Below are 16511 nucleotides of genomic sequence, written 5' to 3' on the forward strand. Positions count from 1 at the left end.
CAGTATCGTAACAGTCAATCATTTTTATTGATGTACTAATCATAGAAAATGTAGATTACTGGATGTAAAGAAGTTCTACAACACAATGTAAGTCAGTTAAAACTAACTCGCCAACCTTCATTTACAGATGAAGATCATGTGACATGATCAAAGTACCAAAGGACACTTTTAATTTCAACTGATTAAATGGAATTGCCCTGAATTTATTCATGCACTTTCATTATCATACTTTTTTTTTAAAATTTATTTAATGACGCACATTAACCAGTAGATGTCGCCACAGCACCGTCTATAGCTCATACCTCGTCCAGGACCCACAGGACCAAACACACATCCATCCATCCATTTTCTACTGCTTATTCCTGTTAAGGGTCGGGGGGGGGGGGGGGGGGAGCCTATCCCAGCAGCTTTTTTGGGCGAGAGGTGGGGTTCAGCCTGGACAGGTAACCAGTCTATGTGTCTCAACACATAGAGACAGACAACCATTCACACTCACAGCCACAGCATCAATCAGCCTGGTCCCCTCTTGATGTCTTTGGACTGTGGGAGGAAGCTGGAGTACCAGAGAGAACCCACACAGGCACAGGGAGAGCTCCACACAGGAAGACCCCGTGCCCGTACTTGAACCAAGAACCTTCTCGCTGTGAGCCGGCTGCGCTAACCACTGCACCACTGGGCCACCTCAGGACAAAACACTTTTCTGTAAATAACAATTATACTGCATGTCCCCATGGAAACAAAACATTCTCATGACTGCTTATTTCACTTTCTTTTTTCCTCAAATAACCCCGTTTCTCCAACTGAATCATCCAGCGAGACACCAGCAACCTGTCAATGCTGACACTCACCTCAAATCAGACGAATGATTCCACACACGCTTGGTGAATTCATCTCTACTGTATTTCATAAAACTAAAATACCCAGTTCCTAATATATCTATGGGCCGAAAGGCAAACCGCAGGCATGCAACAATACCATAGGATGTCAGGCCACAATTAGTGGGTTAAGCCCATAGGCAGACACTGGAATCCAAGGCAGGCGTGGTGAAGGTGGTGAGATGATGAGACTCGTCTTTGCTGCTACAGACAGCCAGAGATTGTTGATGTTGATAGTGTGTGTGTGTGTGTGTGTGTGTGTGTGTGTGTGTCATCATTTTTAAATTCTCCACAAATGACTGAGTCTGAAAAACTGCGAGTGGTTTTTAAACCTGCTGCAATTTTAATTTTTTTTTTTTTTTTTTTTTTTACAGTCCTAAATGCCAGTTTAAAAAGTGTTGGAGAAAAACTCTTAAAATAATGATATATTCTTTCAAAAATAGACCAAAGGCCCAAGGGTGTGCTAGTTTTTCCTGCCTTGTGACCAGTGAAATCCCCTGTTTCCCTGTCACATCATGGACCGTTACTACTTAATCACAGAAATGTCCAACCCCCCGTCAGTAAGACCCAACTGTTTTGCCTCCACACACCCTCTTCTCAGCACTGGAGGCAAGAAATCCGTGTGTCAGCAATAGGCGATTTGTTCTGCATGACATTGGGTGTCAAAAAAAAAAAGAAGAAAGAAGCTAGACTCAAATGGCTGAGGGTGACGGCAATCACTGCACACCCGTAAGCAAACCCGCACACATGAACACTGCCACATTACAATCTCCTCCTCTCTCACACACACAGACTCTCTCTCTCTCTGTCTCTCTCTCTCTCTCTCTCAGGAAATTATGATGACCAAGAATAGGTCACACTGGTAATACAGCCATGTTCTCGCCAGGGATTACAGTGTGCTGACATAGGCCAACAATAAATACCCCTGCAAGAGCAACAGGTGTCTGACAAGATTGTTTCACTTTAATAAAAGGCTTTACACAAGCCTCAGAGAAATAATACATTAAGCTCTTTTAGACATGTTGGCCTTTTATTGCTTCATCCCTTGTGATTGGAAAAGTTCTTTTACTTTCACCCCAACAATTAATCTCCCAGAACCTGGCGGCACGCGACGATGTGATTAAGGTGGCTGCGTGACTGCTAATGTCAGAAGATCAATACTCTTGTCACGAAACATGTTGCAGGTTGAAAACTCACTTTCTAAATCTAATGCCAGCTAGTGGACATGCAGCTGGAGCGTGTGTGTGTGTGTGTGTGTGTGTGTGTGTGTTTGTGGTACCAGCTTCTTTTCAACTCACTGTGAAAGCACCCCTGGCTCGGTTAGTATGCCAGCCTGTGCGCCAGTGGAGCGAGTCAGCCACATCCTCCAGCTGGGTCTGTGCCACCAACGGGCACCTGGACCCACTAGCAAACCTCACGAAACAGAATGCATATTCAAGTCAGAGGAATGCATTTGTGTGGCATCTTTCAGCAGCGGTCGGCACCGTGCCTGGAGGACACCCATAGCACCTTTAATTTGCTAATTTTCCTGTAATTTCGATCTAATTTTTGCCTTTTTAACTATCAGGTTCTCACTCCAGGCCATGCCTCCAGCTGCTGGACTGTATCCAGAGTCACACAGGCCTGAAAGACAGCCATCATTATCCAACTCTCACAAGGTATCATTGTTGGGATCCAGTGATTACCATATCAGCACCACATGAAACATTTATGCCTTGCTGGCAGTGATGGTCTGGCAAGCACTCTAATTTCTACAACAGAGCTTGTCAGATCCTATTGTTATGAGTTCTGCAGACAGAAAAGTCATCTGCTTTTGAAACATCTTTCAGTCAGAATAAGAACTTTCTCTCCCACACTTCCTTTACCTCGAAGGCCTTGATCAAGCAGGCAGCTTGCCACACTCACTGCATCATATAGCCAACACGCCCCTGGCAACAGTTTCCATATTGGCAGAGATTCTTCCTCTCTTCTGCTCTGCTGTCATGTTTCTCGTTATTAACATTTTTAATGCGAACCCTTGCTGCTGCTGCAACTTTTATAGCACTGTAACAGCTCTGATTTGCTGGAATTTGCCCAAAACGATTTAGGGAGCGAGTCTTGCAGGATTTTTTTTTTTTTCCCCCCGAAAAAAAAAAAAATTCCCCAGCTGCTGCATCATCGTCGTCATATCGACTGCTAGCTTGTGGGTGCAAATCAAAGCAAGAGCGTCCTGTTGACACTGCGGACAACAAGTCAGACATGTGTTTAACGCCTTCGCACAGCTTTTAATAGAATGGATATTGTGAGTCTGTGTGTTGTGTCATCATTTTAGTGATTGTTTTCTTGACAATATCAATTATCAATATTATGCTGCCACTGCTGCTGGCTGACTTGTTGCTCTCCTGCAGAGCTGCGTGTGGGCGATGTCTCACTGTCATCTGGCTGCCAAGTTCTGCTCTGATAATGTAGCCATAAAGTCTCTGCTTTGGGACTATTTGTTTTTTTGTGCTAGGCTTTTTTCTTTAGGTGCATTTTGACACTTTCTTGCTTATGTTTGAAGTCACAGTGGAATATCATTGTTTTATTTTTCTAGTTGTCACTGGTACCCATGAGATGATTGATGCCATCAATCCACAGCAGGGTAGACCCAAAGTAACTTGTAATGTGTTCAGTACAGCATTAATCATCAGGTTATTTGGCCACTAGGGGGCAGTGGATCAAAGAGGGACTTGCTGTTACCTTGTAAATCTGCTATGATGAAGGTGAGAACAAGGTGAAAGTGGTGAATGTGAGTCCAATATTTCCTCTTGTTCTGCTCTATTGTTGACTTTGGCTTCTGGAGGAAATATAAAAACTTAAACAATCAAATTGTGTTTTACTCCATAGTTTGATTAACACCGGAACAATGCACAATACATTTATGACATTCCGTATAAGCAGAGGTTTATATTAATCTTGATTTGCTGGGCTAAATGGTGCTGTGCGGGTAGTGTGGAGTTCATTAATCAGAACTTTCGATATATGGACAACAGCCACCTGTTGCTGCAGTAAATGACGATGCTGAAAGCTTTGCACGAAAACATGAAGGTGTAGGCCAGAGTATTAAAATCGTAGCTCAAAGACACTAAATCGATCCATTATTTACATCAAAATGCTGATAAATCGTTTCAAAAGTAAAGCTAAAGATTGTAGTTGTCCTTTCTTACATTTTTAAATTATTGTTTTGTCATTGGTTTGAATTCTCCCCATTTCCTGAACAGCCACAAGGCGTCTTCTCTCAGAGCCTTAAAGACGCCCAACATGTTATCTCCCTCTTCATCTTATGCAACTTCAGGGGAAAGTTTATTGTCGTCGCTCTCAGCTATCAGCAGACCCTCAGAACCCATCAATCAATTAGTCTAATTGCCCTCCCAGAGCACCTGCAACACATCTCAGCATAATTACTCTATAACTCTGCTTTAACTACCACTCTTCACACTATACAAGAGTATAGCGGCAGCGATGGGCAGGTGAGACCCAGATAGGCTGCTCAGCGGTACTTCATCACCCTGCTTGTTGTTGTCACAGCCACAATTGGTTTGTACTCCCATCTGCTGCATCAGCAAAGTCAGGACAGATTTGGTCACTTTGGAGCCCATAGCTTTTCTTAGCCCATTTCCCATTTGATTACAGCCACGGGTGTAAATTGTATGGTTATACAGCAGAGTTAACCTGGATAGTGCTCTCCCCCAGGTGCTGTTATTATCTATTCATCATGTTGTCCCAGTTTATCTCAAGATGAATCTGGCTGCTTGACTACAGATGTAACTCCAGATAGCTGGCATGATGCCCTGGGAGAGAGATTAGGAGATTACAAGATACTCAGCAGAGGTGTTTTACTTAGAGTTAATAAGAGAGTGGAAAAATATTCTATGAAGGTGCAAATGATCAATATTGCCATGTGCTCTCTCATCACCAATTTGTCTCAAATGTGTTAAAGCTGCCTTGATTTCATTTCCATCATGAAAATGTGTGCAACCACCTGGGGGCCTAACTCAGCACGTCCAATCTGATGGATAAATGAATATTTGAATCATTGTACAAAACCTCCAAACAGTCTCGTTAAACTGTGCCTCAAATTTCCTTCCTGCCGGTTTGCACGAGCAACTCCTATGTGTCACCTAGAGGTTTGGCCAGAATAGTATTGCAGCCAATTTTCAGATGGCAATTCAAATGTGTGACATATCCTCAATTTTTGTCAAAAAAAAAAAAAAAAAAAAAAAAAGCACCACCACTTCCACAGACTCCATTAACTGTGGGAGATGCAGACATGTGCACAAATGGAAAGTGTCCAATGGTGTGAATGTCCACGTCTGCACCTGCTGAATAATAGACGATTATCAGCTCAGGTAGCTCGCCATGTTCACTCGCTCTCTCTCTCCCGTTTTTGCAGTGCTAATTTTGTCTGCAATAGGACTGCAAAATGCATATTTCTTGTCCCTCGGACCTGTTCTTGTCAAGTATTCTGTCTAGAGGTAACACATTCTTTGAAGTGAAGGCTTCAGGGGAGTAAAATGGCTGCAATACAGATTCAGGTCTTGGCAGGTATTTCAACAGGGCAGACACACCTACGGCAGATTCTGTGGCAGCGAGGCCATATATCAACTGTCACCAGCAGGAGCCTCAACAGTAATGAACAAGTACTAATGGTATATATCTTGAACTTGAGTCTCTAAAGGTAGCTCATCCAGAGTCATTATTGTGCCACATAACCAGATGAGCTTTGCTAAATGAGATCATTTTTGTCACCCTGAGGACTGGAGGGTGGAACTGTTCTCAGAGTGAATAACTCATGCTCATTTGGTGCTGATGGGACGCTGTATTAAGGTGTTGTGTGAATGCAGGAGGAATGGTAAATCCCATTTTGTTGTAATTTAAATGTCAAGCTGTTTCCACACATCTGTTCCTCTGTTATAGAGGAAGATTTGTTGTTGTTGTTGTTGTTTTTTTTTTTTGGGGGGGGGGACTCATGTATGGGGTAAAAAGGATTAGTTGATGGAAAGTATTGAAGTGTCAGGTGAAGGGTGTCATAATGATTCTTGTCTTTGTGCATTCATACTCCTAGCAAGCTGACGTCTATCCCCTCCCCTCCCTCCATCTGACCGTCCACCTCAGCAGGTGTGTTAATGATACAGTTAACCCATAATATCAAGGCAAAGTCTTCCTGAGTAGTTGACAGCATGTGTTCCAGGCTCGTTTTGCCAATCAGGGGATGTTTATATGGGGGTGGGGGGGCCTGATGGTTCCAGCTGAGATGTCATTTTTTCATGTAAACAGAGGATGACAGGATAGCAATCCCGCTGTTTGTGAAATTAGCCATGGCGCACATATGCACCAGATCAGCAGCACAGATATCTTCCTTAAAAACTGGCTGCGAACACACACACACACACACACACACACACACACACACACACACACACACACACACACACACACACACACACACACACACACACACACACACGAGAAATGTACCAGTCAGCCAGAAATCTGTTCCTACACAAAGATGCTGTTTTATAAAGGCAATAACATTTACTAAAAATGTCCAGATGACACATGCTGCACAAGCAGCTGCACGAATGCGCCCAACAGCCCTATCTCCACTGTCCAATCCAGCCAACACATGATTCAACCTGTCATTCATAAGTGCTGATGTAGCCATGCTCAGAGCAGAGCACCAAGTCCCCAGAGCTGGATATCACTGCTAACTGTCATCCGAGTACTTTGATTACTCGGCTGGGAGAAGAATGATGACTAAGACCGGGCTAAGACCTGTAAGGCTGTCTAGGAAACTGGATCAAGTCCAGGGTCTTATTTGCACCTCTAACTCTTTTATCGTGTGTGCCAGGCTCATGATTGTAGATGTGTAACAGCTTTTATAATGAGCGCATGAATTATGGTTGTAGATGTGTAACAGTTTTTAAAATGAGCGCATTAATCATGTTTGTAGATGTGTAACAGCTTTTATAATGTGCGTATGAATCATATTGGTAGGTTTCTATTGTGAAAATCATCTCAGTCATTAGAGTGACAGCTCTTAGAAAATGACTGCTATAATGACAATGCTGTTTGTTTACAGAGACAAAGGAAAACACTGTCTTTTTTTGACTGAAGGAAGTTTCTACCTCCATGTTGTTCTACATGCGTTTGGACCTCTGGGTAGTACAGCAGCTCTGTGTACATGTTGCATGTTTCACACGTGCATGGCTGTCCCTCCTTAAGAGAAAACATTTGCTCTATTTTTCTCCTGGGTGTTTCCCATAGACCCCCCCCCCCCCCCTTAACTTTCTATGCAGTTTTTTTTAAAACTCCAATCTATTATAGAGAGAAAAAGCCTTTTGGGAAAAACCTATGATTTGGCACTTAAAAGACTTGACTCCGTTAAGTGCTTCGCGGCGACGGCTGAGTCTGTACGACCCAGCTGGGCTCTTCTATGTGGAGTTTGCATGTTCTTTTCATGTCTGGCTGGCTTTCCGCTGGGTATTCCCGTTACCCCGCACAGTGCAGAGGCAAGCAGGTTAGGTGAAATGGAATCTCTCTTTTGCCTGTGGCTGTGAATGTGTTTGTCACACAGCTTAACAACCCTGAACACAATAAGCATATTTGGAGAGTAAATTGATGGATTACCAACATGCGTTTTGGTTGCTCTTTGCTCTGTGTCACAATCGCAAGAATAACACAACTGAAGCATTAATTCATTTTTCGACAAGTAAGTGGAACAAATAGCTTTCAGTGAAGATTCGTTGAGGAGCGGTAAGAATATATTTAAAGAGCTCTTTAGAGGAGAAAGCAGCAGAACTTTACGTTACCTCCGTGTGTAAGTTGCTGTGGGGAAAGACGAAGTCTGAAATGTAAATTAACTACAGCATATTATTTTACATGAAGTGATGTTTGCCCCAGAGGGCTAGATGAATAAAAATTTGCACAGCAGTAGAGATTTCTAGGAATGAACTGCAATGTTCCGTGTCCTTTTGCACTTGAGATTAAACCAGCGCATGTCTGCACATAAGGTTTCGCTAATACGTCTAAGAACTGTTACTTTCTTGAGAGTATTATTTTCACGGCTGCCATATTGGTGTCATGTTGTGACAAAAGAACATCCACAAAGTCACAGGGGCTGACGTGAGGAAAAAAGGTGAGAAGAGATTATGGAGATACACAGATTGCATGTTGAAAATATGAATCAAAGTGAATACAGCTTACAACATATTAGCAATATAAACATAGTGAAGTGCCCTAGTGTGACAGCATGTTTGTACATTTCTGTGTGTTGTGCTATGAGGTCATGGCAGTGACCTCAGCTGATTGAGCTCCCCACCAGCATCCTATCCCCAGTCCTACCCCCCCTAATGTGGGTGGGGAGCAGGGTGCTATCTGTGGACTTGAAAAGTGACAGGGCCAGCTGGGGAATGAAATCCAGTAAGACAGGCAGTTTGTCTGGGGCAAGCAGACCACAAGCTCCCATAGTGCTCGATTACAGCACCCTCCAACTCATCTTGGTGAGAATAACCAGCAAGGATTCAATGTTACTGCTGCCAAACATCAGGAGCTCTACAACAACCAGAGAAAACAGTGCCACTGGAGACCATCATGTGGCTCACAGAAGGACCCTAGAGATCAGTCAGCAGGCATTATCCTTAGCAATCCACTCAATGCCCTAGGTGTTGGTAAGTCGCTTGCTGGCATCTTGTTATAGGCAACAGAATCAACAGGACTGCCAGGACTATGGGTGGGAAGCACTCGCACAGTTTCTCTAACAAGGAGTTGAATGAGGTGAGTGCAAGTCAAAGGAGGAAGAGTGCTGGGAGGGATGACCAGCCCAGCCTGTCCTCTGCTGCTGAAAGATTCCGTAAACACACCACTGTTCACTTTGGCTACAGCACCCTGAGCCTGGCTATGCGGGGCCTGGATGAGACCCCGGCAGAACTATGGGAGCTCCGAGAGCTTCAAAAGCTAAACCTGTCCATGAATTGCCTCGGCTCCCTGCCACCTACCCTGAGTGCTCTTGATAATCTGGTAGTCCTAAACCTGTGGGGTAACAACCTGACCAGCCTCCCGCCGGAGATCGGCCTCCTGAAGAAGCTGCGTGTGCTCTTTGCCTGTCGTAACCGCCTGAGTGAGGTCCCAGAGGAGCTGGGCTCCTGCACCTGCCTTGAGGTGCTCAGCCTGGCCAACAACCAGATCACCGGCCTCCCCAGCAGCTTGGGAGCCATGCACAACTTGACCAAACTCAACCTCAGCCACAACCGCATTGCTCACATCCCCACCTGTGTCTACAGCATGAAGGGTTTGGTCTTCCTCCACCTGGCCTGCAACCGTCTGGAGACCATTGCAGACCAGATCCAGGACTTGGTTAACCTGAAGATCCTTATCGTGGAGGGAAACAGCATCCACACGCTGCCTAAGACTCTGTGCTTCCTGGAGTCTTTAGAACTCCTCAATGTTGACTTCAATGACCTGCAAAGTGTACCGGTGGAAATGTATCTACTGAGCAGGCTCAGGCGGTTGGCCTGCCATCCGCTGGATAAGGGACTCCATATTATTCATAACCCCCTCCTTAAGCCTATTCAGGAGGTGCTGCAGGGAGGACTCAGTGCCCTCTATAACTACCTCAAGCCCACGTGAGGCTCTACCCTTGCGTGTGTGTGTGTGTGTGTGTGTGCGTGCGTGTGCGTGTGTGTCTAAAAGAGTGTGATGTTGGCAAATATCGGACCCTTGGCACGTGGTGGTCATGCTGTTGACAACAGTTACTATCAAGACCAATGACCCTTATACATATTACATAACAGGACATCTTGCGACAGACAAATACATTTTTTACTGAAATGTTTGGCTATAAATAAACATGCAGAAACTATTTGTCATGTGTAAATATTTCTTAATCCTCAGTAAGGGGTCACAACAAGTCACTCAGCTAAGGCAAAAATTCACAGGTCTACATTTGGAGGCTGATTACTGGCCAGTTGATCGTGTTCGGCCGGTGGCAGTGGGGGGGGGGGTTCAGTTCAGCTGCAGACCACCGCTCTGGTTGTTGCATTCATGGGGATCAGTTGTGTAAAGTCAGTGGAAAGAACGGTGGAGAGGAGCTTAAGATTAAAACAAAAAACAAAAACAACACAGCAAGGACCTGGTTAAATGCTGTTCAGTGCTGATTGATGGAGGCTCCTCCGAGGTGAGAGAATGATGTCATGGAAAGTTTCTTGACAAGTGAGGCAAAGTATGGGACACTCTTTTAATTGAAACTATTGATAATAAATAAGGATTAATTGGGAAGTAAACATATTGTAGCACCGAGCAAGGAATGGCAAAAATTTCCAAGTATTACTCACACACAACACACCAGGTAGTTTAATGGAACTGTTGCTGAATTGTTCATACTTTTGCCAAATAAAGTTAAAAGGGGGAAAAAGGGAAATGGTGGTGAAAAGGATCCTAACTGTCCTTGATCAACAAGTTCCGTGAGCAAAAACACATTATGTTTATTTGTGAAATCATATTAGAAAAATATAACAAACTATCCTCCCTGTATGAATATATTTATGCAATTATTATTTAACCCCCCCCCAAAAAAAGTATTATAGTGTATGTTTTTTTTAATTTAAGGCATTATCATTACATACCTACTGTGCATAATTGATTTAGTGAAAGAGTCCCGTGTGGAACACGTGCAGTTAGTTGCGTGGCCGTCTAGTTTTGGACTCCTAGATGTGTTTTCTTCTTTTTCATTCGTTTTTCATTCTCTCGTGTTTTAGTTCACTCTAGTCGGTTCACGTTTTATTTTGAAAACTCCTCCTTTTTGTGCGTCCGCTTCTCATTTCCTCTCTTGGTCGGTTTCCTTTATTTTTTAAGTAATCACTTGTCATGTTAGTTTATCTGTCCTCATCGGCCTCACCTCACCCATCACCTCACCCGTTGCTTAGCCTTGTAGCTGCCTGGTCATCCCTTGTGCTCTGTTTAATTAGAATTATTAAAAGTTTTATGAGTTCTAACCATCCTGCTTCATCTCTGCCTTCAGGTCCTGCTCCGCCACATCAACATGGCATTTAGTTCATTTGTATGTATAAGGGTTTTTTTGTTGTTGTTGTTGTTTTTAAAAAAAAAAAAAACTCCTTATTGAAATGTTCTCTTAAAACCTTTAGACCATATATTTGAATTTTCTAACTTTCAGACTTCAGGTGTTGTTTGCACGCACCTCTCTTTTAAATATAGTAGGTAGAAGTATTCGTTTTAGTGAGCAGGTGATTTTACACAGAAGCCAAAAGGCCTACGCTTTCATTTGTCCAAAGTTCCTATCTGCTTCAGAGCTTGAGGAAGAGGTTTTTAGCGGATGTTGACATTTCGTTTTAGGAGGGTATTTATAAAAATCCAATAAAAGTGTTGCATTGGTATCATGATATTGCCTTCTATCATATCTAATAGCCTTATTTTAAGTAGGTGCTGAATGAACCTTTAATGAAAAACTATTTTTTGGTCAATGAATCGCTGAGGAATTGTAACCTGTTCGTCAAGACTTCATTCTGAGTTATGCTGCAGAGCTGACAAAGGAAAATGCGACCTCTGTTGGTATGCACTTGTAACTACATCAGCTTATCTCTCTCTCTCTTTCTCTCTCTCTCTTTCTCTCTCTCTCTCTCCCTCTCTCTCTCTCTCTCTAAGACACACGCACATTCACAATAGATGAACTCCTCCTTTGTCTGAACAGTGATCATGGGACATGTCGTCAGTAAAAGCAGTTGTATGGTTTTGAGTCAGAGGAGCTGAAGTATCAGTGAGGTATCAATGAGGTATCAGTTGGTTATCAATGAGGTATCAGTGAGGTATCAGTGAGGTATCAATGAGGATTCATTAAGGTATCAGTGAGGTATCAGTTGGGTATCAATGAGGTATCAATGAGGTATGTGAGGTATCAATGAGGTATCAGTGAGATGTCAGTTGGGTACAAATGAGGTATCAGTGAGGTATCACTGAGGTATCAGTTGGGTATCAATGAGGTATCAGTGAGGTATCAGTTGGGTATCAATGAGGTATCAATGAGGTATGTGAGGTATCAATGAGGTATCACTGAGGTATCAGTTGGGTATCAATGAGGTATCACTGAGGTATCAGTTGGGTATCAGTGAGGTATCAGTGAGGTATCAGTGAGGTATCAGTTGGGTATCAATGAGGTATCAATGAGGTATCAGTGAGGTGTCAGTTGGGTACAAATGAGGTATCAGTGAGGTATCAGTGAGGTATCAATGAGGTATCAGTGAGGTATCAGTTGGGTATCAATGAGGTATCAGTGAGGTGTCAGTTGGGTACAAATGAGGTATCATTGAGGTATCAGTTGGGTATCAATGAGGTATCAGTGAGGTATCAGTGAGGTATCAGTTGGGTATCAATGAGGTATCAGTGAGGTATCAATGAGGTATCAGTGAGGTGTCAGTTGGGTATCAATGAGGTATCAGTGAGGTATCAGTTGGGTATCAATGAGGTATCAGTGAGATGTCAGTTGGGTACAAATGAGGTATCAGTGAGGTATCAGTGAGGTATCACTGAGGTATCAGTTGGGTATCAATGAGGTATCAGTGAGGTATCAGTTGGGTATCAATGAGGTATCAATGAGGTATGTGAGGTATCAATGAGGTATCAGTGAGGTATCAGTTGGGTATCAATGAGGTATCAGTGAGGTGTCAGTTGGGTACAAATGAGGTATCAGTGAGGTATCAATGAGGTATCAGTGAGGTATCAGTTGGGTATCAATGAGGTATCAGTGAGGTGTCAGTTGGGTACAAATGAGGTATCATTGAGGTATCAGTTGGGTATCAATGAGGTATCAGTGAGGTATCAGTGAGGTATCAATGAGGTATCAGTGAGGTATCATTAAGGTATCAGTGAGGTATCAATGAGGTATCAGTTGGTTATCAATGAGGTATCAATGAGGTATCAGTGAGGTTTCAGTTGGATATCAATGAGGTATCAATGAGGTATCATTGAGGTATCAGTGAGGTGTCAGTTGGGTACAAATGAGGTATCATTGAGGTATCAGTGAGGTGTCAGTTGGGTACAAATGAGGTATCATTGAGGTATCAGTTGGGTATCAATGAGGTATCTGAGGTATCAGTGAGGTATCAATGAGGTATCAGTGAGGCATCATTAAGGTATCAGTGAGGTATCACTGAGGTATCAGTTGGGTATCAATGAGGTATCAGTGAGGTATCACTGAGGTATCAGTTGGGTATCAATGAGGTATCAATGAGGTATCAGTTGGGTATCAATGAGGTATCAGTGAGGTATCAGTTGGGTATCAATGAGGTATCAATGAGGTATGTGAGGTATCAATGAGGTATCAGTGAGGTATCAGTGAGGTATCAGTTGGGTATCAATGAGGTATCAGTGAGGTATCATTAAGGTATCAGTGAGGTATCATTGGTGGGTGGTGATCTTACAATACCTTGACTGTGTCTACTTGTGAATCTTACATCAACACTGGTTTCTACTTCAGTGATCAGACTGGTATTCAGGGCGCTGTTATGACATCTCTTGTGCACACTTAAGAAAAACATACCAACACGCATTAACCAATAGGACAATTAAATAAAGTAGGTGGCTGGCAATCAACCTCATGGAGCGAACTGACTTGGTGGTCAGCAGTACACCGGGGATTGCCCCTGTTAGAGGATCCCATTTAATTGCTGCCTGCTCTGATAACTTATAATGAGACCGTCTGGGTTGGACACCTCATTCAAAGGTGTCTGCATGCACAAGATAAAGCTTAGACAACAGTTTAGCATCACTAGCAGCTATAATGAAGGACAGCTAATCAATCTCATATTGAGCTTTCGACAATCAAGGCGCTGGATAATCACAACGGAATTAAATGACAAAATCACTGTTGAACTGGTGGGATTTACTCAGTGGCACTGAATAGCGGTGATTGGCATCCACTGGCAAAACGTATAAGAGCGCCACTTATGACAATTACCAGACTCATTATTTAGCTCATCATCCATACGTGCAACCCGTTGAAATCTCTGACCCCCGCAGGAGAAATATGACGGAGTATTGACTAGTAGGAGACCCTCAGGTTCTTCCTCGGCTGGTGATGACTCTCCACAATGAAACGTCGATATCACTCTTTCACTAGCGGGGGGATGTTGTTCAGAAATCAGCTGCAGCGAGTCACTGAGACGGTAGACCACCGTCATAACCTTTCAGGCTGAAACATGGAGGCTTTTGATCCTGCGCCTGCATCAATTTAAGAGGTACTCGTGTTCGGTAGGTGTAATGTCACATTTTTTTTCCCTGTGTCTTGCTTTGAAGATGTGATGAAAGTAAAGTTGCTAAAGGTTGATGGATAAAAATAAAAGAGCATTACTTCTCAACATCGGCGCCAGCTGTGGGTCACGGGGATTATGTTCACCGGCTGTCCGTCTGTCTTTCTCATTCTTGTGATATCGCGAGAAGGCCAAGAAGAAATTTCCTTCAAATTTAGCACAAATGTTCACTCCAACTTGAGGACGAACAGAAAAGATTTATGTGGTAAAAGGTCAAAGGTCAGGGTCACTGTTCGCTCACGCGAACACAATATCCATTCCATTACAGGTCATGTGATTTTGAAAGAATAGCTTGAGAGACATTTTACAAATTTTGCTCACTCATCCGCTTGGATTCCTGGATGAAATGTAAAAGATTTTGGTGTCAAAGTGACTGTGACTACCAAAATAGCCTCCTGACCACAACGCAAGAATTAACAAACCAGTATCAGGGCAAAATTTCTCACAGATGTCTTATCGCATGATGTTACAATATATTTTTTACCCAAAAAATACTTTTCTGGCCATATTCAAAGTAAATTCACTTCAAGTATGTACCACATACAGTATATATCATGACTCTGGACGAACATGAACTGCAGCTGGACTGGCTGGCGAAGGCCTGAAACCACGAGGCAGTAATTCCAGTTTTGATGATGTAACTGGTACATGGACTTGTTTTTGCTGTCCTCGTTCGGCTAGAGAGGAGAATATCATTATGATATATCTGTCAGACATGACATGTGTTTATGGGGAACCACTAAAACACACCCCTCAACCACACACACATAAACACACTCTCTCGGAGCATTCACGAGTGCCAACAATGATGTTATCCCTCTGTCAGACCATCCAATCAGAGGAATTCTCTTTTTTTTTTTAGTCAATTCCCATGACAGCTTTGCTAAGACACGTATTCAAGCATTCCTGGCAGTTGAACTATTCCAGCCAGGACAATGAATAAAGACCACAAAGAGATGTGTGGTGTCTCCATGAAAACGCTTCAGCCATTGTTTGGTATATTTAGGTAGAAAAACAAATACTGAAGTCACATATCCTTGACGACACGAGGTCATTCGGAGACTAAATGTGGACTGGTGTCAATCTGCCTGCATTTTAATTAGCCATGAAAACTGCTGCGACTACTGAAATTGCTGTGTGCGTGTTTATGCCTGCAAAAACAATAAGGGAAGGACATTGGTTGACTTTGTTGAGAGATGGTGCCTCCGATCGCTGTGAGAATATTGTGCCATTGTTGAACAAGATATCTGATTTTAAATAAATATTTACACGTGTACAACTTCAATATCATTATCGATTCATCAAAGCTGAAAAAAAAAAGAAAAAAAAAAAAAAGAGCGTGACGGCGCGCCCGTGTTTGGCCGGGTCGACGGTGGCGGTCTCCCTGAGTTTGACGGTGTGTGAATTTGATCAGAGACGAAACACAAGCTGGACTATGATTGAGTAGCCAGCTGCTGAACATTTTAACTTAATAAGTTGTGTTAAGTTAATAAATGAAATTGCCAAGTTGAGCATGAAAAATGCATTTTTAGTTGATTAATGAAATCACCTGTCTGTGAAGGATAGATGTGAGCCATTACATGACGAAAAATGACTCGCTGCTGACCAACGAAATATTGCAGTATTTCATCAACTGCTGAAATAACCAATATTTCATCTTGTGGGGAAGTTTACAGGCGGATGTCACAAAAAAAGTTCATGCTGTGACCACGCCCTCTTGTGATGGAGGCCCTAATGATATGATAGCGCTGCGGAAACAATACCAGTGTAAATCAGGGCTCCAGTTCATAGCAGGCACATGAATTCCCCGCTGAGGTGGTGGCGGTGAATCCTGATGCCAGAACAGAAGAAAGTCTTTGTGAGGAGGTGGTCGAGGCGGCGGTTGGCTCCGCGAAATCCCAGACTCAGCGGCGGTATCTGAGTCATGTTTGTGTCCTGTTGACGGAACTGAATTTCACAACTTTCACGTGTTGCCTCCTGACCTGAACCAAGTGGTTTTCATGTCTAAACCTCACCAGGCACATCATAAAATCTTCTTTTACAACATTCCTTACTTTTGTCAGTAAAGACTGATGAACTATTCCAGACATGATACAACAGTAGTCGTTGGCCATAGCATTATCTTGGTGAGCCACAGATTGAGTCTGCCATGCAGTTAAAAACATATATAACTGACTTTCTAATGGCACGTTTCCTCAGCAGGGGGGCTGGGGACTCCGTGTGGGATTAGGCCAGTAGTTCAGTCATCCGTGAGGGACTCGCAGTCGAACCACTCTGAAAGGAGCCAGGTGAGGTGGTT

The 16511-nt window shown here is 43.2% G+C and overlaps 1 protein-coding gene across 1 annotated transcript; it reads left to right on the forward strand.

Annotated features, from left to right (window-relative positions):
- The first annotated feature begins 8621 nt into the window (after nt 1-8621).
- On the forward strand, nt 8622-9521 carry LOC147261945 (uncharacterized). The gene has a single exon (XM_086205050.1). It carries the CDS (start codon nt 8622-8624, stop codon nt 9519-9521), a length of 900 nt encoding a protein of 299 aa, XP_086061176.1.
- The last annotated feature ends 6990 nt before the right edge of the window (nt 9522-16511 follow it).

The sequence above is a fragment of the Aulostomus chinensis genome, chromosome 5 (genome assembly GCF_037954235.1).
Source record: "Aulostomus chinensis isolate RoL2024-O1b breed Wild chromosome 5, RoL_Achi_v1.0, whole genome shotgun sequence".
NCBI lineage: Eukaryota > Metazoa > Chordata > Actinopteri > Syngnathiformes > Aulostomidae > Aulostomus > Aulostomus chinensis.

Excerpts from the sequence above, each read along its gene's own strand:
- LOC147261945 (XM_086205050.1), top strand. The coding sequence starts at position 8,622 with ATGGGTGGGAAGCACTCGCACAGTTTCTCTAACAAGGAGTTGAATGAG.